This window comes from Columba livia, chromosome 27 (genome assembly GCF_036013475.1).
Source record: "Columba livia isolate bColLiv1 breed racing homer chromosome 27, bColLiv1.pat.W.v2, whole genome shotgun sequence".
Classification (NCBI taxonomy): domain Eukaryota; kingdom Metazoa; phylum Chordata; class Aves; order Columbiformes; family Columbidae; genus Columba; species Columba livia.
The window spans coordinates 2,571,717-2,595,458 of record NC_088628.1 but is presented as its reverse complement, the minus strand read 5'-3'; the positions used below and the strand labels follow the sequence as shown (position 1 = coordinate 2,595,458).

Here is a 23,742-nt window from a genome sequence, read left to right as displayed (position 1 = left end):
GAATGCATTTTGGAACATTTCGGAAGAAATGTAATTTGTCTGCTAAGTAATAACTGCATGTTCATGAATTTACTGATTTTTTTTTTTTCAATATGCCTTTCGTAAAGTTGGGAAGACTTTTTCTGACCTAAAATAAGAGGAAGAGAAACTGTTGATTTTCATGTTACTCCTTCCTCCCTCCTCCTCTCCCTCCCTCTTTCATTCTTTCCCATCACTTCCATGCACCCTCAGCACAAGAACCAGGCGCTGCCCCGTACAAGTGGAAGTTTGGCAGAGAAGAAACACACAACTCAAGCTGGAAAAGCCAGAAATAATTGCGGTTGGTGAGGAACAAGGGAGCTCCACCTTTCTGCGCCTTAAAGAACAGTGAGGAAGAAATCCCCCCATTGTGATGAACCGTGGGAAAAATGGCTTCAACCGGGCGGGAATCTGGACAATGAAAGACTGGTTTTATGGCAACAGGTTGGGAGAAAAAGAGGGGAAATAGGTGAGGGATTCCAGGGAGAATTAGGACTGTAGTCACAGCCGGAATGGGTGAACCAGCGGGCTTCTGCGTTTCCCTCGGGGGTGATTTTGGCAGCTGAGGGTGACACGAGCCAGCGGAGCCCAGACCGCGGTGTCACCGCGTCCCTCCAAGCCGCAGTCAGAAGCTGTTCTCTTCTGATCTCTTAATACCGCCACACTTGTGTATTTACAGCCCTGTGTGGCCTTGAACAGGGACAAGAGTGGCACATGTTACTGTCTGTACAGATTGGGGTTGTCACTTTATATGTTGAGATGAAATACAGTTTTCAGCTCATAAGAAGTTCCGTGCGGAAGCTTGAGCCCTGCTGTGACCGGCATTACCCGCCTTTGTTTGCTGCCTGTTACTGGCCATTAACTCCCCGGGCACACTCTCTTCTTCAGAATTCAAGTGGCTTTAATCAGACTTCGTTTACCCTCCTTGGGAAGGAATATAGTTCATTCAAATTAACGCCACTTTACGTCCAGAGAGAAGCACCCCCACGTGAGTTCAGTGTGCGTTTTAGAGATTGATCTTTCATGGCGCATCTCTTCCTCACTCCGACTTCCTTTGCAGTGGGGTCTTTTCTTGAAAAACGCTCTTTATTTTCCCAGGAGCGCTTCTGGAAGTTGTCTTGTTCCTGCCATGGGTGTCTGTTGAGTGGAGCCTGATCCATCAGCATCCAGTGCAGGAAAAACTCCTCAGGAGTGTGAGGCAGAGCAGGTGGGCAGGAAAACATTGTCTCCTAATTGAGCTGGGGGAGAAGGAGGAGTGGTGGTGATTCCAAGGCTTGCAGATCTTTGTGAGAGCTGCCACCCAGCAGCCAGAAGCATCCCAGCTGCCCCTGAGAGCGCTTCACGCCGGAGGAGCTGAACCAGCGCGCTGGATGCAAAGCCGGCGGGGTGCACCGCTGTGTACGCGCCGTTTCAGGGCTGTTCCCAAATGCTGCAAGCGCTTTTGGTCCAAAAAGCAGGGCGCCGGAGTTTCTCCACTCCAGCAGGTTCCCTTGGAGCAGTGCAGAGTAAAGCTGGGCTCGCTCTTGTATCCCAGATGCTGGTCATTACAACGGTCACACATGCCGTGGCTTGCACGGATGGGGCAGAACAATGCGGAGTCACAGTTCGTTTGCCACAACGACAACCTGCATAAACAGAGTAAATCTAACAGGTCTGAGATGGGAGAGACCCCGGGTGTCCGTGCTGGAGGGCTCAGCTGTTTGACCACGTCTCTGGACATCTCTCCATGCTGAGCTCCTGCTCCAGCCCAGCTGCCGGTGCTGTAACATCCCAGAGAAATGGCTCATGTCTCGTTTTACACCGCGATGAAATTTCTGGGCAGGAAGAGAGGGTCTGCGGAGGAAGCACAGATGGACGGCAGCTCCGCTCCCAGCTCCTCTGGCCATCACCTCCTGAGCAGCCAGCGCTCAATCCGGCAGACGCTGCCCCGAACACCCGGCGTTCCCCGCGAGCTGCCGGGCCGCCTGAGCCCTCGCCGGCCCTGGCACCGCGGGGACGGTGGCTCCGCCGCTGCAGGTGGCCGGCACATAGCGGGGATGCGCTCGCGAGGACGCTTGGCTTGCTGCGACTTGCTGCTCTGTTGCAAATGGCTTTGGCCGTAGCTGCCGTGATAACACTAAAAACCAAACTGCAAAAACAATCCCTTCCTGCTCCATCTTTTAGCTGGATCTGCTGGCCGAGGCTTTGCCAGCACCAGGTGCAAGGGGGTGCAATGAAACCCAGCTCTGCTTTTTTCTGTGTTTAACTCTTTCCTCTCTCCATTAATACATGTCAATGGGGCTGCTTCCCTTCCTGAAGGGGATTTTTCCCCTTTTGTGAGTGTTGTAATGCTGCTTGCCACAGCTGGGATACACAGGCAGCCCCTTTGGGTTCTGGTATGACTTCGGTTTGGAGCATCACTTGAGCATTTCCCCCGTGCTTGAGTTGAAGCCCACACTTAATGCGACTCTCATCCCTTTTGCTTCCTCCTCAGTATCTCTCTGGTGAGGGCCAGAGTCCCGCCAGTCCCAGCGGGTTTATCACACTGGACCATCAGCTGCTGCACATCTCAGCGCTGGTCACAACTCCCCGATGCGTTCAGAGCGAAACCCCACGTTGGCAAAGGTTTTACCGCAAGTATCACCCCAGCTCTCCAAACAGAACCTGCAGGGATGGGAGAGAAGCTCTCCGTTGTCTTTCAGGTAAGCAAATTTAAATACATAATTCTGTCTGACAGTTTCAATTATTATTCTTTTAACCACACTACAAGAGAGGCAAAAAAAAAGATTTATCACAAAAGATTGCCTTGAGGAGAGCGGGGGGAGGACAGAGGAACTCTAGAATGTTTTATTTATGGGAAAACTGCAAATTACCTTAATAAATTCCTTTACTAAGCTGTGTCAGCTACTAAAACATTGTTCTTTGTGGGTGAATAACTTTTAATTTGAGTGCTATAGTATTCAGCAGAGTGAGGTAATGGATTAGCAATTGCCTGTATTGTAAATGTCATCTTGGCATAATTAGGGTGATTATTGTTAACCAGTGGAGTTTAGTATTTATCTGTCACTGGGTGAGAGAATATAACAAAGCCCCAATTAGTTATAAATGGCGGTGGGTGGTGGGAATGGAACACAGCCTCTGAAACGCTCTTTTTGTTTTAAATTTGTTTATTTGGTTTGCGCATCCGCGTTAATGTGATCTCCCCTGACAAGCGGATCACGTGCGCACGGAGACGCGCGCGTGTCGGGAGTGACGGCAGAGGCGGCGGCACGAGCGGCGGCAGCGACGCTCCCGTTCACCGCGCACACCGCGACACAGGTACCTGTAAACCGGCCTCCCTGCACCCAGCTGCAAACACACGTGGTCCCGAGTCTGTCCAGTGTTACACACTCAAGAAAGCATAAAAAGGTGTAAAGAAATCACGTTTAACTGACTGCATCCTGATTTCTTGTCCATCTCAACGGGCAAACGGACCAAGTTCTTTCAAGATGAAAGTAATAGACGCCATTTATTGCTACAAGTGCATTTTTATACAATTCTACCAGTTCACGTGTCTTTTCACTATTGGTTACAAGTTACAGCACTAACATCTCATTGGTTAATTTTGCTATCATCCATGTTATTCTTCTATCCCCTTCTCTCTCACGGGTACATCTCTCCTCTCTCACGGGTACAACTCCATACCTCCGGATACTCCTTTACTCCCATATTTTCTGTCAAGGATTCCACAGACCCGCTACAGTTTCCCACAATTCCCCCTTTTTGTATTTGTGCTAAAAATGCTGCCCTCATTGTCCGCTGCAGGGCCCTTTGCAGCAGAGACATCATGCATGGCAACATTAGTAACACAACTACAACAGTCATCAAAACGATCAGTCCTGTTTTCACTACTGATAACAACCACCCTGAAAGCCCCCAGCTACTAAACAATTCCTGATCCGCTCACCTTTGCCCTCAGTTGTGTTTGCCCTTCAAATGGACCAAGGGGATGCTTAATTCCCATTTAGGCTCCTCGCTGCCCGTTCATTTCTAACAGCGCCCTGTTTCTGATGGTCAGATGGATGCTGTAAGTGCTCGGAGTTCAGGAAGGGATGCAAAAGCTTATTACAAGCAGCTATGGGTGGGTGTCCCCATTGGAAACATCTCCGTTCCCCCCAGGGCAGTCAGCAGCTCAAGGCACCGGGGTTAATGTCCTTTGCAAACACTTATCCGGCCTAATAGACCTGGCGTTATTGCTATCACTCACAGATATTTCAAATCCTTCCTCTTAATCCTGACAAGCTCTTGCCCTTAATAACTTCAGTGGGACTTTTGCCAGAGCAAAGACTGTCAAGTCAGATTCGCAAACGAAATGAAAAGCAAAGCAGGAGGGGAAGTTCAAGGTGAGGGTTTTTTTTCCCTCGGTGTTTTTTATGGATGTTCGTAGCTGGAAACTGAGGGTTTTTTTCCTTCTGATTATCTAAACGACGGATATGTCAAACATCCTGAGAAATGTTTCCAGATCCAGCTGCAAATGACAGAGGATGAACTGAGCAAAGCCATTGGGGTTGAGAAAAGACAGAGACTTAAGAGGGAAATAAAAGACTCAGTGGGAAGAAAGGAAGAGGTTCCAGAGGAAAGCAAGGATCATGTACTTATGAAGCTTACACATAAAAAGAGTTTATTCATTTTTAATTAGTGGATATTTAAGTACATTGTAATAATGGGTTGGTTTAGACTATCTCAGACAACAGGTTGCTTGGGACCACAGTGTATTAGGTGGTAGCTCTTTCAGTTCTACAGAAACCTTTTGCAGTGCTCAGTCTCTTGTGCTTCAGTTTATCTCAGCTTTCGTTGAAAATGAATATTTCTGTGCTCTCTCCTTGACAGAAAACCTAGAGAACACGAAGCTAAGAGCCACAAAGCAAATAAAGACCCAGCTCTTGTTTCAAGACGTTCTCCGGTTGCTGGAAATGCTACTCGAGGGAGGGAAGAGGCTTGATCGCTGGTTTGCAGGGTTTAGGGCAAGTGATGCTGATAAGCAATGAGCTCGTGTCAGGAGACAATGAGCAGCAAGAAGGGAAGATTTGAGCTGCTCTGAGGAAGAACCGGTGGTTTTTTGCACCTTTTGGAAGGAGGCACAAGATGCTGTGGGATCAGAAACAGGATGAATCTTCCTCTGCCCAGCGCAGCCCTGCAGGCCCGGCCTAACCCTGAACCATTGATTGTCGCCTAGTGTGCAGAGACTCACCTTTTCACCCTTGGGTATGTATGTATATGTATTTGTAAACTATATAAAGCTTGTAAATACCCAGTAAGTCTAATTTAGATCCCGATTTTACCTGAAACAAGCCCGTAAATCCAATGTATTTTTTTTGCAAATGCAGCCAAAGTTGTGCTATTATTTATTTAGATGCATCTGTAAGATTACAAATTTGCAGCCATTTGCCAGCACAAATATTTTGCAGAAACGCATTTCCCCCATTCTCTGTAAATATTCTTCCTCCGGCCTTTGTGGGAAAAAAGATGTTTTGGCCAAAGTCAGTAAAGATAGAAATCTCTAAGCATTTTATAGAACTCATCAAATACAATTTTAGTTTAGTTTCACAGAGAAGCGGGACTTTCTGTTCTCTTCAGCATCTATGGGAAGGTCAATATTACTTCTATAAAACCTTCAGCAGCATGGGTTTGTAAATGGGTGCGTCCACATGCCATGGAAATTCAGGGAGACACTCAGATAAATCCCCGAATAAAATAGGGGGGATGAGAAGGGAACTTCTGAGGGTTGAGCTCGCTTGTATGAACTGAGGCCGCGCCGTGGATTGCAGGAGAGAAGAGGAATTGTCACAGCAAACGGAGCGGGAGGCTTGGCTCAGTAGCACCATTTAATGCCTGATAATCCCTCATCCCAGTTTGCTTTCGTTTATTAGACATCTCTGGAAGCAGGCGTGATGGAAACACCATGGAAACGTGACAGCGAGTCATCAGCTGTCAGTTCGTGGTGGATTCTTCAGGGAAGGCGCCTCCATCTCCCTTTCCCTGCTTCACATCAGGAGGGTGAAGGCGTCCCCACGTCAGGTCTGCAGGGGAATCAAGGCAGCCGTGTCCACAGCTGCCAGTGCCAACAGCCCTCGCATAGCGACAGCAAAAACCCCAGTGTGGGCAGAAAGGCGCAGATTAAACTGGCTGAACTAAGCTGCTTGCATCTGGAGACAGCAGAGGGAAGTGTTCTTCCCCCTCCCCAGCCCTCATGCTGCAGCATCGCCACTTGGCTCGGATAATTTACTTTTAATAGTTTGGTTACAAATGAGATTGCAAAGGAAGCACGTGACTCGGGCCAGGGATTTCTGAGTCACATTCTCATTTCCCCCTCGTGCCTCCTAGGCCTCTAATAAACTACAAAGAGACATTAAGAAAACACTAAGAACTCTTTATCTGCTGAGATTAGGGAGCTGATACAGTCAGCGGGCGATAATGGATGCTGTGTATTTGTAATACAGCCCTGCGGCAGCAGCCGAACAAGGGAGACGGGAAGTTCGAGCGCTCGGGACTCCGCATCACCCCAAAACAAGCTTAAATCACAGCGTGAAGATGGGAAGGAAAAGGGGCCACATCCTCCCTCCTCTGCCCACCACGTCCCCGACTGTAACACCCGGTCAGTGGACAACTGCAGGTAATGGAGAAATCAGGGCTAGGGAATCAATGTGCGAATGCACCCCAAGGCAACGAAATCAATGCAAAAATCAAATAGAGGTTAAAAACACATACACAGAGCTAATTACAGAAGGAGAGCTGAGTCTAGAGTGAATGAGAGCCCTTGATGAAGGAAATGGCTCCACCAGGTAAACGGAGCAGTTGGCCTCAATGCCTTGGGTTCTTTCTTTCTTTGTGTAGTTCAGATGTCTTCCCAAAGGGTTTCTCTTAACCTCTCTCTTAGGATCTCAATTACACACTCAACATAGATTAATAACAACAACAGATAATAGAACAGTTAAAGCAAAAGAAACCTCAGAGGAAAACACAGTGCATTTAGACCAGAACAAATAGCAAAGGGTTCATGGGGAAGGAAAATCAATGTGGCTGATATTTATTACACTCTTTATGGAGGGAGATGGGACTCAACCAGAGTCCATTTAGAGTTCTGTTCTGCTTGGGTTTTGCCATAAACAAAAATAATGAGTCCAGTCCTTCATTACAGGTTTTGTGCCCAGCATATTTTAATTAGGATTAGGAAAATAGGGAGAAAGGAGGGGGAAAAAAAGGCAAGAAAAAATAAAGGGAAAGAAAAGAGGTGGGAAAAACCTTTTGATGCCGCACATGAAGAAAAAACAACCACCCATGAGCAGGAACGGGAAAGGGAAAAAACAAAGGCAAACAATGCAAACCAAATGGAATCTGACACCACACAGTGTCCCACGAGGGGCGGCAAACACCAGTGGTGGTGACAGCAATTCAGCGTGGGCGGGAGCGAGGTGGAAAAAGGGCAGAGGAAAAGCACGTTGTGAGGGACCCAGGAGCACGTGCTGGCTGGGGCAATCGGCGTCTGGCTCTGCCCCGCGCTGGCTTGCACACCCATAAAGTTAAACACGTGTGTGTGTGTTTGTGCGCAGGTGTCTGCGGTGACCCACGGAATGTTCTCCCTGCTCCATCCATCCCGTTACGTGACCGACTGCGCTGGGACCTGCGGGAGATGGAGAGCGTTGAGATCAGACTCCACTCAAGGAGTTTGGAGTCTGATTTAAGGTGAGTCCTGCGTCAAGTATAGCTCAAAATCAAATCATTTTAGTTGTTGGAAGGAAGGGGAAGAGAAACAGAGTAGGTGAAATAATAGCTCCTGTCTAGCTAAGATAAGCCAGGCAAGACAAAATATTAATTCTGGTTCTGTTAGCACACCAAACAGAGAGCGCCGTAATTCCATCCACCTGTCCAAATCAGAGAAAATTACTGTCACGGATGGTGTGTAATTCAGGGTGATACATCATTAAAACCAGGTAGAAATGGTAACGTCCTGCTGTTTGATGCCGTTGATGATAAGCCTGTCTGGGAGAGGGAGACCCTCTGCGTTAGTGGCGCACGTTCCTTGGCAAACGGAGGCGTGGGGAGGATCTGAAGCCAGGTTGTATTTGAGCCGTCTCCTCAAGCTCCATCCGCTCGCTCCGGAGGGCGAATGGGATCACTCCAGACCTGGAGAAGGCCTGAAGATAAAGCCCTGTGCTGTGCTCTGCTTGTTCACGGCTCTGCCAGTGATTTGCTGTGTCATCTTGAGCAATCGCTGTGGCCAGACACGTCCCCTTGCACATCAGCTGGCTCATACAGGTGTCCGCATTAACCTCATTAACTAATGAGCCAAACTGATCACACGTGTCCGCTGATGAGGCTCGCTTTGAGTCTCGGGAGTGCAAGTATTGCTCCATCAGCCCACAATAATCCACCCAACGTGATCAAAAGTCTCTTTCCAACATTTGCCGGCGCAGCAGGGGTGGAAGGAGATTGAATTGGAGTTAGTGCTTGGAAAACAGAGGTTGCAGGTGAAACACGAGGAGTTCAAATCAGGATTGCGATGAAACTATTCCATGCTCTATGAAATTAGTGCATTTTGGAAAGAGAACGCAGCCAGTTTATGGAGCATCCTCGGTTTCTCATTTTCCCTGCTGCTCCAGTCACTTTGGGCAGCCCCGGAGCAATGGGGCCGTAATCACCACCAGCCACAAAACAAAGACAGAAAAACTGTCCTGGTTCAGGGAAGAAGGGAAACCTGTGGCTCAAGCTGCGTCTCCACAGGAGCTGGAGAAAGCTGCAGCTTTCTGCAGCCACCTGGAGCTTAATTGCCACTTAAAGGAATTATCTTCAGCCTTTATCCCTGAGAAAAACAACTATTTCTATGGAGCAGACAGACAGATTGGGAAGCACGTGGGAAATTGCTTTGTAGACCCACTTCCCCTCCTTTACCTATGGTCAAAGTGGAAAAAATAGAAACAAAATCCAATCAACAGCAATAGGAAAGAGAAGAGGTGCTGGGGCGAGCAGGAGAGAACAGACACTTCTAATATCCCCAATATTCCAGTATCCCCAGTATTCCAATATCTCGTGTTCCTTCCTCACGCTCTTTGCAGCTGGTCGTGGATGGACTGGCCCTGCATCTCACCCTCCTCCTGTCAGCTCTCAGCGCAGCTTTTGCTGCTTTACGTGTTACCATAATTAACGTTTTTAGGGAGTTCTCCCAGCATTTGATAGCCCAATACCATCCCTGGGGTTCTGGCAGGAAGACTATTTCTTCTCTCCTTTTAAAGAAGAAAGGAAGCTCTTTTCTCTTTCATATAGCCCAGGAATAACTCCTTGCTACAATGAGCGCCTCGCTGCGGGAGAAAGCACCGCGCTGACAGGCTTGAAAACTGACAACTTACTATTAAACTACAAAAAGTCACCTCCCCAGTGCTGGTGGAGGCTTAGCAGCAGGAGACTCTTCTCTTCCAGCATCCTCTCGCTGTACTAAAAGCTTCCGAGGAAGCCGTAAGGAAGCAGAACTGGACAGGTCTAGGCTGACGTACCCAGAGCTTAAAGCCTGGGCTTAAACCCTGAAGGACAACACTGGGTCAGTAAGACATGTTCTAGATATTTATATCCCAAATAGATAAGATTGCCATTTTGAAATAAACCTTTTTTTAGGAAATAACATGTTTCCTGGAGTAACTACATCCCCAGTTTTTGCTCAAGTCTGTCCTCCCCTGAGCTCAGTCCCACTGCTCTGCGTTGTGAACACAGGGGAACAGGAGCAAGTTTAAGTGACTCCAAAACCAAGCTCAGTGCTTCATATTCATCATTTAGATTCTGCAGATGCTAGCAGGAGTAGGGCTCATTTGTTGGTGTCTGTTTGCAGGGGTTTATTTGTTTGAAAAGGCTAATCAGCTATCAGGATGCAAAGGCAATTGCTTAAATGTAAAGGAGAAGGAAGAAATTGTTCAAAGCTATTCAGATGAGGTAGCATGGTTTGTGTTTTGATGTCGATGTGCAGCCAACTGACAAATGCCGAGCCACAGTCTGGTGTAAATCCAGATGAATTCCATTAGAATCAGCAGACTCGCTTCCAATTTATTCTGATGTAACAGCGAGCACGGTATTTCCATTTAGATTTACATGAGATTTGATTCCTGTTTTCCATCATTCAGCCGGTTTCCATTGTGTATGGAAACAGCCTGGGCCAGATCTCAATCTCATTTGCATCGGACAAAAACAGTAGTTTCAAATGGAGCTACACTGGATTTATAATTGCACCCAGGAGAGCAGAATCTGGTGTATCCCAAGTGAGAATTCCCAGGGCATTGCCTTGTGAGAACAGCTTTGCTGTGGTCGTCAGGTGCTTTGCCATCGATTTCGATGGACAATTTTCATCTAAATCCTGGACTGGAGCTGCCGTTTCACACCCCCAAGGTACAGAAGCCGCTCTTTCCTTCAGGTGAGCTAACCCTCGTTCAGCTGTAATTGGAAACGTTAGGAGCAACACGAGGGCTCTCTGTCGGATAAGGCTGTTTTGGTGGCCACGCTGCTGGCAATAGACTGGGTTATTACTAATAGCTAATAAGAGGGTTATTCCCAGCAACATGCACAATCAAATGGATTTACTCCTCCCCATTGAAGCTGCTTATTTCACTGCTAGCGGGAAAATAAGGCCATTTAGAGTCATTTCTGGTAGTTGCAAAGGCTTTTCTGAGTAGCTATACCAGCTCTGTTGCCATAGAGTCTAGGAGGACTTTGAACTCAGCTCATCCATCTGGCGTCACCACCTCTCACTCCTGTTCCTCGCCGGGCTCTAGAAACCACCATTTCAGCGGGATGGGAACAGGCGCTGCCCTCGCTCTGGCTTTCACAGGTACAAGCTCAAACCCTTCAAACACCTGCCTGGCTTTGTAAGAGCGGATATTCCACCTCAGCTCTCAAAGATGAGTTTTGCTCAATTCTCTGCTACCCAGGGCCTTGGGGAAATGCAAAGCCGATATGCAGTAAAAGTGGCTGTATTGGCAGCGTATCGCTTTATTTTGCTAGGGTTTGTTGTTTTAAATGGAGACACACCTCTTCCATTTGCATTTGCAGGACTCCTGTGTGTTTAATTCCACAGGAAATTTAGATTTGTTTGACAAATTTAAATATTTATCTGCATTTACAACATTTAACACCACACGTGGGAAGACAACAACGACAATGACAACCACAGTGACACCGATGACAACAACACACTTACAAGACTATCGGTATTAGGAGCACATTATGTGGCAGATTGAAATTCCAGCGTCTCCGCGCTTCTCTCCCCACGTCATCTCAGCCCTGTGCACAGAGACTGGAAATTACCCCATGGGTTTGGCCTGCAGTATAAAACAGCCTTGGAAAAACAAGGCAATCATCAAATTTCCAGTGTAGGCGGCAATCTGTCTGTTCAGTTTGCACACATACACATTATCGGGGCCCGCGAGCGCCTCGAGGCAGTTTTAGACAGAGCAGCACGGCAGCTCGTGCCTATAAAACACAAAGGCACACCGGGTTCTGTGCCGGCTGATGCTTCGCAGCGATCAGTAGCTGAGCGGGACCCATTACGTGGTAACAAAGGCTGACATAAATACTTATTTGTGATTTTGTTCCCCGTGGTTTTTATTCCACCGTGCAATTTGCATTACAACTGGATCCTAATTGTCCGTTTTAGCAGGCAGAGAGCAATCTGATACAGATTATAATATGCAAGGTAAAGCACCAACATCACAAAATAGGTGCTGCCAGCCAAAACCGTGTCTCCTGGGGTTTGGACACCGGCTCGTTAAGGAAGCGCTGCCTGGAATTAACGTGACATCAAAAAACGGGACAGAGGGAGGCATGATGGCCTGGCCGGGAGAAAGGACCCGCTGCAAAGCACCGCTGGTCCTGCAATGCTGCTGGGAGCACCTGGGAGGTAACGAGGCACATTTGGCTTCCACAACCTGAGGTAGCGTCACGGAGTCCCAAAAAGCAGCCTGTGGGCCTGAAAATAAAGCCATGTGGCTGAAAACCAGGAGCAGCGGGAAGGAGAGCACGTCGGGAGGCCAGCGGGCCCTTGCGAGGAAATGCGGTGCAGCTGCTGCGAACTGGAGAGCGTCTGCAAGTGCTGCTGGGGAAGGGAGATCCATAATGAAGCAGCCTCAAAGGAGACGTGACACAACCTGCTGGAGACCCTGAGAGCGCAGCCTCTGCATTGAATTCTCCTATATACGGAAAAAAATATCTGTATTCCCAGGACCCCTAGTGCAGAGTCATTGATTAGAAGGCAGGGCAGCAAATTAAATGAGGCAGGTGAATTAAAGCCAGACTTCACAGGCTGCATCTGTTCCTGCGCTCCCCCTGGGTACAACACTGATGGAAGTTTAAAAAGTAAATTTAATGCTGAGGAAAGCTGCCAGGCTGATGGGCCTGAAAACTGAAGCGCTCGATGCATCCACGACTTGGGTACAGGAGAAGCACAGTGGCTGAAACATGTCTCGGCCTGAGCTGCCCCTGCAGAGATGAGCTGCCTGGGCTTGTGTTCTGCTCCTGCCGCTCGGGAAGAGCAGTTGCCGCGGCTCCCAGGTGGAGCTGAACGCAGCAGCGAACAGCGGTGCTTTGGTAATCCCGTCTGCGCTGCCCCGTCAATAGCAGGATCCCAAAGATAAACACTCCTGACAGGAAGAAATCCCATCCAAGCTGAAAACGTCTCCACCTCGTGATGCGCCCAGGCTGACACGCTGATGGGAGCTTGCACACCCTTCAGCTTTGGTCCTTAGTCTTGGCCACACCTGTGTTCACAGAGAAAGAGGGAAACATCCATTTCAGAACAGTTCTTACGATCAGCATCTTAACTGGTAATCGTATGTACAACAACAGCCTGAAACTGTGTGGTCTGAAGAGCGTGGCTGGTTTTTGATGGACCTAGACGGGGAGGAGAGACGGGACACGTCAAACAAGAGACCTGTTTGGCCACGTAAGCGTGAGTTCAGAAGGAGCACAGCGCTGCCCCTTTGGAGACCCGACCTTCTGCTTGGGCAGGCTCAGGTAAACCCCTGTCTAAATTCCACTGTAAAAAGTGGCTGTCAAATGGTCTCATCCCAGCATTTCGCAAGCGCCAAGGGTGCCTGAAAATAAGAGTAAGAGGCAGCGTGGTGAGGATGGGCCGTGGAAGAGGAAAGGTACAATGAGCGAGCAGGAGAGGGTTGCACAGTCCTGTCTGTAACACATTAAGAACCTCTTGAAGGAAAACAACAACATAATGAGCAGTTAAAGCAAGCAGTCAGTTCTTGTTTCGCAACGCAACAGCCTCTTGTACGCCTTGCGCTGGATTATGGCATAGAGGGGAATAAACAGAAACACTTCAAATAGATCCAGTTAGGTTTAGTCTTTTTATGCTTTACCTGTAGCCGTTTCCAGGTGGTTTGTTGGGTTTTGTTGTTTTTTCTTCTCCTTTTTCCCATGCGAAAAGATCCATCATTTGAAGGACGGCAACCAAACCAGCTCTTCCTGCTCTGAAGAAACGCAGCCACTGCACTTAGAATAGAAGATTGTCAGGCAGATTTGAAGTGTCAATCAGAGCCTATCTCTGAAAGAAACATTAGTCCAGGCAGCTCCCCACGCCACCACGCTTCATTTACTCTTTGCAGATATCCCCTGAGCTGCAAAAAGCCTTCCCGAGCTGCCCAGAGCTGCCAGCTACCGGCACGAGGTGTTAAGAGTAGATACCGGACCTCATTCAACTCAGGTCAGTTCGCTTTTTGCAGAGCGAGTCTGTGATTATCAGGTCTGGAACTGGTCTCTCAGGCTTTGTGGGGCAAGCCGAACCTTCTACTAGAAGCAGGACGTGGATTTAGGACCCTGGTGCTGAGTGTGGCACGCCTCCACTTTAATATTATTATCATCATTTACATTGTTATTTAGGGCTGTGTGAGGCACTTTCCAAGCATTCAGGACAAGTACTGGCTCTGCCCCAAAAAGCTCATTATTTTAGGACAGACAGACACGCAGAGGTGCGTGGACTGAAAGATCTTCAGCTGTGACTACATTAACGTCTTTGTCTTACAGTATCTCCCTGTGCAAAGTCCAAGGAAGCACTTGGGGAAATGGTTTTGTTCCTAAGAAAGGAAAAAATCGAGCAACTTCTTTTTCCGTGGCATTTCGTCAAATTGGTTTTTGTTGAAAAAAAGAATTGAAATGTTTTCTCATTGCCAAAAAAACCCTCCAGAAAGGCATGTTTTTCAGTTGGAAACCAGAAAATGCAGGTTGGGAGGGTTTGGCAAGACAGTTGCCAGTCATTGAAATTTTCTAGGGAAAGTGCTTAAAGAAACATCCATTTGGTCCTGAAAATAAGTTTAAACCTAAAAATCGAGTTGTTCCGCGAGCAGAGGAACTGGTGAAACCCGTTCTGATCCTCTTGATTTCTTCCTTTCCTGGTGCTCCCAGCTCACTGTAACACCCCAGGGCACCATTAATTATCCCCCCGGATCCCTAATAAACTCGTCAGCTCTTCAGCAGTTTCTCACTTTGCAGACGAGGGGCCGCAAGTGCTGCCGCTGGTCTGAGCCTGGCAGGGCTGGATTGCCAGCCGGTATCTAAATGCCAGCTCCAAATAGATAGGGAGCAAGAGGTGTAATTACCTTTCCTTCAGTAGGATATTAACTCAAATGTCTCTCTTCTATCCAGCTGCTGTTTTTTCATGAAAATTGAAAGGATCGTGGGTCTGTGAGACCTCTCTCTTCCCATCAAACTGGGGTGAATCAGGAGTTATTGGAGTGGGGGACTGAGGCACAGATGGAATAACAACACAAGGATGCTCGTTGCCTGATAAACCCTGGCTCAAAAATGAAGCAGTTTTGGTGTATCAGTGGGTCCCTCATGTCAGGTGAGATAGTTGCGGCGACAGTGACCGAACGGTTTCTCTCTTTTGGGTGTATAAAGGCTGTCAAGCTCCAGGGTGTCTATAGGGCACTTACAGCTTATTTGCTGTACAGAGACTTCAGCCTCAACATCAGGGAACTGCTCAGGAGCCCACACAGTCCCAGCTGGATGGACAAAGAGCGGGAGAAAGGGAAGAACAACTTATCTCAGACTTAAACACAGGATAGGGCAAGATCAGTGACTTACTGGGGGATCCTGTGAGTCAGGAGGCGTCTCACATGTCCCATGTCCCCATCTAGAGCCCTGAGCGACGTCCAGCTCGGCTCCTTCTCGCTCCATCACCAGGCAGAAATCACCTTTTCACGGACATTTCCCTTGGATTCACTGCCCTCCGGAGCCGAGGCCTCACCCACGCTTCTCCTTTGGCGCGCTGGTGAGGAAACGTTATTTGTTGGGTTTATTTTTTTTGCTTGGATTAGTTATTCATGGGCAGCGCTGGAAACACTCAGAGCTGCTTTCTGACCAGTCCTTGAGCTGGAGGGACTTACCGAGCGCTGGTGGCTGCTTCTCCACGGCCAAGCTCTCCATCTGCCTCCCTTCAGCCCTCGGCACGCTCCCCGTCTCCCATGGCTCCGGCTGCGCTCTTTGGCATTATCTGGATAAGAAAAGAGACAAATACTTGAAGCGCTGCAGACGTGCGATCGAAAATGGCATTTGACCAAAGAGACCCTGACCTCGGCGTGTGGAGAATATCAACCCGATCCTTTTCTCAGTCACGCTGTACAATTGAGGATAAGCCACTTGCAGGGTTTCAAACCTATTTATCCTTCTGCAAAAGATACCTTCACCTTCCAGATAACCTGCAACTGTCCGGAAGCTTTTTCCCGTAGGCAAGGCTCCCCCTCTTTGGTGTATGCTCCTGGAAATGCATTTCTCATCTTAGAACAAGGGCCGCCTGTATCTTTAGGAGCACTTTGAGGATGTTTACAGTAAGACAGAGCTTGAATTGCCTCCGTGCATTAGCAGTAAATGGTGGTTTTCTGGGGTTATGGTTCCATAAACATTTTCTGACAGGAGTACAGACCCTGCATAGAAAAGTTAAGCTTAGCAAAACTAGGATTAATTTCTCAGTTACTCTTCTGAAGACCCTTAGAAATCATCTAGGGCCATCGCCTGGGGTCTTCGGAACAGAGGCTGAAGCTTTCCAGGTTTCTAAGGGTACGTCTTCAGGGCTCCTGTTTGCTCACAGAGCTCGTTATGGTGCCTTGGACGGTGACCAAGATCCGTGCGGCCCGTGGGCAGCAGCTCTGCACAGCAGCCGCCGCACCCGGCCAGGCAGGCGGCGCAGGGTGAGTCTTCTGGCTCCTGTGAGCTGTTCTTTGCAATTATGCAGATGAGAAACTGAGCCTGTGCTGCAAACATTTCATCAGGACTTAAAGAAGTTCAGAGTTTAGAGGGTGGGGATTTGTGTTGGGTGCTGGTAAAGGACAAGCCTGCTTAGGCTTGGTTAGGTTCAATCACCGGTTAGGTTTTCTACAAAACCCAGAACAGGATTAATATTCCAGCGCTTGCTTCCTCGCTTCAAATTTCAGGGGATTGTAATAGCTGAGGATGTGTTGCGAGCCCAACCTGTTTCTCATTTACCGCATAAAACACCAGGATGCAGGAGAAGGCGTTTATTTCAACTGGGCAAAACCCTCAGCTGGTATAAATCAGCACAACTGCAGAGAAGTCCAGGAAGCTGTGCCATATCACACCAGAAAAAAAACCTGGTATAGAGTATACTTTCCATTCATTAATTCTTTGCCTAGAGCCAAGACAGACCCGCCGTGGGACACATTAGCTCAGTTTCATCTACTGCAATCCCGTGCAACTGCACAGGGAAGGAATTGAGATTCTATGGACCATGATCTCCACTGATGCAACCCTCTGCTTTCGTTAAATGAGCTTCTTGGGCTGAACAGTAAGTACCTAAGCTAAATACAGGTGTAATTTTCTGGCCTGTACGCTGCGAGAGGTCAGCAGAGGTAACTGCGCCGGTGCTGTCGGAACTTAAAAATCACTTAACTGATTTTGAGGAGTTTACAACAGCAGAGAGCTTGGCCTGTGAGTAATACACATAAATGCTACGTTCAGCCACAGAGATGGAGAAGTCAGTCCCCCACCTGGCTGTTGCCTGAGTAACGCGTCTCTAGGAGGATATTTTTTAAGCCAGTATTATTTATCTAGTAGATGGAAGCAGGCCCGTTAAGGCCATACCAGGTCAACATATGTCTAAGCATGTGCTGAAGAACTTAATTAGTTCTCCCCGAGAAGAGGGAGCCCCAGTGCTATTTAAAGGATCGTTATCCTGCTGCGAGATGCCTTGGAGCCTGCTGCTAGGCCTGAGCTTAACAGGGCAAGGCTGTAGTAGATGGATGGGAGCGAAAAGTTTCCCCTCCATGCTCAGGAGTAATTGCTGAGGTCAGTGGAAAGTGCAGGCATCCCAAAATCACATCAAAACCCAGCGTAAGGGGCTTAATTCATGTCTGGGCTGTAATGTTGGCTTTCTATACAGGGTCAAACTATGTTCATCACGTTGTTTCCTGGTTTCTCTTTCCTAGAGATCCAACATCATCTCGTGTGCTTGGTGACTGCTTCTCAGGCAATTCTGGTGAGAGTGACAAGAGGGGACAGGATAGTGGAGTCGTGTAAGCCTGGAGTGAACCATTACCGAGCGTTCATGTCAAACATCGATCCTTATGGCATCATAAGACTCAAAAGTAGGCAGCAGTTCCTTAGCATGAGCTAAACTGGACCTTGTCGTGGTTTTCATTTCTGAATCCAATAATCAGAGACTGTAACCTGAATGCCAATAAGGGAATTAGCCGGGTTCCCCAAAGATGAATGGTCTTGTTATTCTGCCAGGAGGTAGCTCCTTGAGTGGATGGACCTTTGAAAAATTAGGCTGAACAGCCTCTGCATGATAAAGCGGGGTCCTGAGCATATTAAAGCTTGTCTAAGCACCAGCGCTCGCCAGGGACACTGAGGCTGGATGGCAGAAGAGGGAGAATCCTGGACATGCTCATCTTGACCTAAGAGTGGCTTCTGCATCACGTGGGACCTTGGTCGGCTCTTGGAGCTGTCAGGAGTTGTTTCTGGATGAGTTGTTATGGTAACTGAGCTAATGCCCTGAGATAGATGTTTGCAGGTGGCTGCAGGCCAGAAAATCAACACCAAGAGATTCCAGATAATAGAATCTTCTGCTAAACCCGGTGCCAGCATCTACTTTATTTAACCTGTTCACCGATGACTTATTGAACTCCATTCTCCAGGCAAACCATGGATGATGGCAAGAGCTGCTTGGCCTGAGTGAACCTCAGCTCCTATAAGACTGAGGGGGTCCCATATGCTGTGGCTGAGTATGTAAATTCAATGTGCCTGGGACTTTGTTCTGCATAGAGAGCACAGCTGGCACAGAACCTTATCTTATCAACCTGTGTAGTCACCTCTAGACTAAGGGACAGTCCCTGGCCCATGAAATGCATCTGGACTGGGCCAAAACTGCACTGCGATACTCCAACATGAACAGAGAGCAGTCCGGGCACTGCTTAGTTTATTAGCACAGACCTCATGTGACTGATGCCAGAGGTGACTGCGCAAGAAAGGAGCCTGAAACCAAGTGCAAAGGCGCTGTGCTTGTGCTCATTGCACGTCCAGAGCCAGCTGGAGCTGTACGTGCTTGGGAAAGGTCGGTGACAGGCACACGGCACATCAAGGAATCACTCTGGATCACCCATTTCTTTCTTCTCTTTGAAATAGCTCCTGGATTAAGTGGTGGATTCACCAGTTGGAGACAATATCCCTCCGTCTAACATCAAACATCAAAATGCAGCCAACAAATTATCAACAGCTAATGCAAACGCGCGCTGTCCAGCCCTGCTGCTGAGCGCCCCGTGAGACCCCTCGTGAGACGAAATTTGAGAAGCGTCATGCTGGTTTCAGTAACTCCCACATCAGCCCCGAATCATCCACCAGCTGCCTGGCTCTGGGGCCCCGCGCTGTTCCCGAGCCGGCCAAACTGGTTGTGCCGCGGCGTGGGCTGTGGTGCCAGCACCGATCACACCCGGGCGCTGGGGACAACCCGCTGCGTCGTGTGGCTGCTCTTGTCACGTCGAGACTCGCTGGTGGTCTCCTTGCGTCGAGCGCCCATGGTTTGAACACCGCAGGCTGCTGAGCTGGGGAGTTTCTCTGCCGCTTCGTTCATATTTCAAGTCTTTACTTGTTTGACTCACTTGCAAACCGTGGTGTTGTAATATGTAGCTCTCTAGGGCAGAAGCTGTTTTTTCAGCATGTTCTTTGCTCGGCTTCTACCGCAACGGGATTGCAATCTCAATCAGCGCGGCAGTAACGTGATTAACAAGCTTTGCACAAGGGGGATGTGATATTCCCGGGTCTGACCTGCCCGTGTGTTTTCCCAGGGTGAGAGGTCGTGTTGACCGAACTCCAGAATGGCTTGTTTGAACTTCTCAACACTAAGGTCCAAATAAATTCTCAGCCTTTGCCGGTATGCTCATCGCTTTCCTTCCAAGCTGCAGACTTAAGTGAATTTTTATGACTAAGTTATAAACCCCAGAAAACATGAGCAAGAAGTGAAAATGCTGACTTGGCCTTTGCTAAATGCCAATTATCTACAAAGGCATTAAGGGCCGGGGGGGGGGAATGAAAAATAAGGTCATTTTCATGTTTTCTCCGGTTCAAAGTAAACTGTCCTGTGAGCCCCTTGTGGGAACACGTAGCATACAGAGTGACCATTAATATTTATAGGCACGACAGAGCTGCAGACCTTGGCAATCAGAGCAACTCCACTTTTGGAATTAATAGAGCTGTGCTTGGCTGGCGTCTCAGTACAAAAGAGTAAGTAGGAGACACCAGGGTTTTCAGGGAGAAGTTAAGAAGCACAATGCTGACCTTCGATGGAGAGGGTCCATCCTTCACCCGGGTGCTGGAGTACTAAAACCAGCTCTGAAATCCTCAGGGCTGCTGGCCAGACCCAGTACCGTGTTCCCTATTCCTCTCTTGTAGATATTCCCAACGGGCTGCTCTCCTCGTGTTCTCCAAGCCTACACACCGTCACCCAGCTGACACAAAATGCTTTGGAGGTGGCTGAGGTTGTCACAGCCCAATAATGCTTCATGTCCAGGAACCCGAGGAGGACACGACTTCAGGGAGAGACCCAGCGCTGGGAAAGGGAATCAGAGGTTGGACAAAGGTGCTTGTTTAGGAGCCAGGAAGGTTCTGATGAAATTCAAGGAGAAAACAATAGAAACCTCCCTCCCTTTTTCCCAAGAATTGAGCTGGGATTTGGAGCAACTCTAAGTGTTCAGAAATGGGGAGTGAATTGAGGAGGGCACCCTGAACTCCGCGCAGCAGCTACAGGATCTCCCGGTGGTTTTTGCATAGCCGCAGTTACACCTGCGTCTGCAGCGTGTGGGAAGGTGCAGAGCACGTTATGGAAATCAGGTGTCTCTCGAAAGAGCATCAGTATGTGCACTCCGTCAGTTGAGGCCCTCAGAATCCCTTTTTTACTCTCAAAAATTCAGGCTGTACGATTCAGGAAAACAAACACTGGAAACAACAACAAATAGAAATGCTCCTGCCATTAAAAACAAGGTGAAAAGGAGGAGCTGAGCCAAGTTAATCAGAGAGCTGAAATGAGATGTTGGAGAAAGGGGCCATGGGTGACTTGGGCTTTGCAGTTAGCTGAGCGATGTGAAATCTCTTGTGTCTGGCTGAGCTCTGAAAGGAAATGCTTTATTAAATCTTCTTTGTGAGAGATTTCAAGCTGCCTCTGGACTGGAAAATAGGACCATTCCAGGATGTGGCGCATAATCAGGAACTTTAGTGCAGGTTTTTCTGCAGGGGAAACTCTGATCAGCACAGACACATAACTCAGAGGGCTCAGGACTTAGCAAGCTGAATTAAACGCAGTGCACCCATGCTTTTCTACCCCATATCCCCAAAATGCTCACTGTTTTTTGCTGTGATCTGGCCACACTTTGGGAAGCTGCAGCCTCTGCCCAGCACTCTGTGCTTTGCTGTAAGCGGGGGGTTCGCAGCAACTCCTTGTCACAGCAGCACTGTGCCGCCCCCAAATACCTGCAGAAAGTATCTACTCATGAGAAGTGTGGGGAGCCAGGCAGGACAGGAGGGAATAAGAAGTGAGAGGCTCCCGGAGCGCTCCCCACATCGCACCAGCTCCTTCGCCCTTTTGCACGTCTTGTCTCTCCCTTTGTGCTCGGCCACAGGAAAGCGAGACCTGCTCAGGGACAGGACAGGTGGCATCCACCCGGTTCCCTCCTCCTCTTACCCCCTTATTTCGCACCACAGCGTGTCTGGAGCTGAAGAGCCATGAATCCCAATCTACCTGCTGGAAATTGCAGGGTTTGAGTTCCCGAGCTGCTTTCTGCGAAGCCCAACAGGAAAACATCCCAAAGGGCTGAGATCCACAGAGTGATTTCCCTTCTCGTGCACCGCCCCCGTTGCAGACGAGCTCCTTGTGCCTACCTTGTATTGCTGACGAGAAGCAGGACAGAGCCATTCTGGATATTGGCTTCTTTGAGGGTCTCATGCTCCTCGAGCTGCCTGGAGTTGTAATAAAACGACTTCTTCCAGGACGTGACGCCCTCCCGGACTAAGAGAGCCCGTAGGTCCATCACCGTGTCTCTGGGCTTGACCGTGAGGGGCATCATCAGGTCCTCATCAGCCAGGTGGACCTTGATGTGGTACCTCTTCCAACGAGAAAGGCTCCTCCGCAGCGTGTCCATCCTGTCCAGCTCACCAGGGCCAGTGTGAACATCCAGCCGCGAGGTGGGTAGGCAGGGATGTGGCTCTGAAGAGGCCGTCTGCCGCGAATCGCTTAAAACCTCCTGCCAAACCTGTTCCTCCCGGTTGCCGCGCTGCGTGCCTCGCATTCCAGGGAAGAGCTCACCTGGCTGCAGGAGCCTGCTGGCTGGGAAACGTCTGGGTGAATCATTTCCACACACCCCTGAGTCCTGTAGTAATTACAACGTCTTCACACAGCGCTCTTCATCCCGATGGCTTGAGAGCTGGATCTCCACTGCCCTTGGAAACGTGGGTGCGTGTGAGAAATGAATGGGTTTGGTAACCTTGTGTGTCTTGCTCGAAAAAGACGCCAGCTGTGGGGTAGATCAGTTCATAAAGTAGGCGTTGAGGAACCTCACAGCTATTTAACATGGCTGTTTTAATGAAGAAAAGTACTCTGCATAGTGAAAAGTTCCTCATGAGGGAGAGCCAGAGGAGACAGAACCTCATTAGTGCAGAGCAGTTTCCCCCTAGGAGATTTGTATAATTATTGTAGGCAAACAGGCTGGGACCCTCTGAGAGGGGCAGGACTCCTCGTCACGCCATCAGATATCTAATATTGACTCACACACGTGCTCCTCGCTGGTTCATCACCGTGATTTCCTCTTCCTTGCAGATCGCTGCCTGATTGAAGGGCCGGCCGTATTCCGCACCAGCACGTGAGCGGGCACGGCGTCGCGGGGCTGCCGGCACACGGCGCAAACAGGCGACAGCAGCAGCCTCCGGACACCGAGAGGGACGAGCGATACTGCAGTAAACACAACAATACCCCCAAAAGGAAGGAAGCGATGCCCGCCACGAGCGCCCGCTGTAATTGAATGATCCCGCAAGGCAGACTCTGGCAGTCACAAGATGATACTTTACAGCAAACATCATCAAGATAAGGAAGTCATTTTTTCTTTCTTTTGCTCAAAAAGATCGAGTCACCCTGTTATCTTGTAGGTAATTTCCTGTAGCCTATATTACAAGAATTAATTCCCTTGTCCATTCTTCGCACCACAGACCCGTATTTTCAGACCAATGTGCTGCAAGATAGTTGAGTTCAGAGTCTGCTCTTCACTACAAAGGGGCTGCTCTTGCCCATTAGATAACAACACAAACCGTCAGATTTTCAGACACGGCAGCACTCAGCTCCCATTGAGAATGAGAAAGGTGTCCCCTCTCCCACTGAAAAATAGGAAGGTTTCCACCCTTTCCTTACATCTCCCTTTTTCCCTCCCCAGCACATGATGTCTCTGCCAAGAACAGCAGCAAGTACCTTCAGTTACGCTACAGACAATGGAGATTTCCCCGCACGCTTGAGAAAAGCCGAAGCTTCTGCCAGTAAGATTTCCTTTCCAGATTTACTCACTGTACAGGTACGATTGCTTTGGTGGGGACTGGGATTCTTGGGCCCTCACTCTGCCACTGAGTTGCTGCAAAGGCTCGAGATGATTCACGTCATGTTTCTGTTTGCTCATCTTGTGATTGAGATCCTAACACGTGTGTACATTAAGCACCTTGTGAGAAACAGGAACAGCTTTTAGCACAGTCATGGTCTGGAAGCATTTAACATTTGGAACATTTAACGTTGGAATATTTGTCTGTCTCTATAGATAAGTCAGTTATCTCCTTGAAGACAGGACACCACCACTATTAGAGCAGGAGAAACTGAGGCACAGAGTGGTGCAAAGCTGTTAGGACAAAAAATGTCACAGATGACGCTCTGGTCCCCAGATCTCAGTGAGAAATCTCATGCACAGAAACTTCCAAGCCTGGGCCTGGTAAATCCTTCTCCATTGGGGTTTTATTCACTTGGGGAACCCAAATTCATCCCTGTTGTCAAACCAGAGTCTGGGGGGTGAAGCGAGGGACTGATCCCATTCCCAGCACCACCCGAGGGCAGCGTCTCATTGACGGCAGCCAGACCTGGACCAGGCCCAGGCACCCCATGGCCTGATGGCTCCGGCCAACAGAACGTGCCCAGCAAGTGCCAGGGGAGACTAAGGACATCCTCATTTCAGCAGCGCCCGTCTGGTGTCA

At 48.9% G+C, this 23,742-nt stretch overlaps 1 protein-coding gene across 14 annotated transcripts; it reads right to left on the bottom strand.

Annotated features, from left to right (window-relative positions):
* Positions 1 to 7,164: 7,164 nt before the first annotated feature.
* TINCR (TINCR ubiquitin domain containing) lies at positions 7,165 to 22,258 on the bottom strand. 14 transcript variants are annotated; one of them, XM_065042292.1, is made up of 6 exons: positions 21,403 to 22,252; positions 19,807 to 20,077; positions 15,405 to 15,511; positions 15,103 to 15,286; positions 13,380 to 13,512; positions 7,165 to 12,767 (listed from the first exon to the last, which is right to left on the bottom strand). In XM_065042292.1, exons 1-2 carry the CDS (start codon positions 21,807 to 21,809, stop codon positions 20,029 to 20,031), a joined length of 456 nt encoding a protein of 151 aa, XP_064898364.1. In that variant the 5' UTR covers positions 21,810 to 22,252; the 3' UTR covers positions 7,165 to 12,767; positions 13,380 to 13,512; positions 15,103 to 15,286; positions 15,405 to 15,511; positions 19,807 to 20,028. The 14 variants fall into 14 exon arrangements, 11 of the variants coding, with proteins under 11 accessions (XP_064898364.1, XP_064898363.1, XP_064898367.1 ...); XR_010468250.1 differs by lacking the exons at positions 19,807 to 20,077; positions 21,403 to 22,252 and adding an exon at positions 21,206 to 21,396 and having other exon boundaries at positions 7,165 to 7,657; positions 11,213 to 12,767; positions 13,380 to 15,286; XR_010468251.1 differs by lacking the exons at positions 19,807 to 20,077; positions 21,403 to 22,252 and adding an exon at positions 21,206 to 21,396 and having other exon boundaries at positions 13,380 to 13,507.
* Positions 22,259 to 23,742: the final 1,484 nt, after the last annotated feature.

Bases quoted from the DNA above. Each gene is read 5' to 3' on its own strand.
- TINCR (XM_065042290.1), bottom strand. From the start codon at position 21,809: ATGCGAGGCACGCAGCGCGGCAACCGGGAGGAACAGGTTTGGCAGGAG. The intron at 19,435-21,402 runs GTAGGCACAAGG...AATTCACTTAAG, and splicing joins CTTCTCGTCAGCAATACAAG to TCTGCAGCTTGGAAGGAAAG.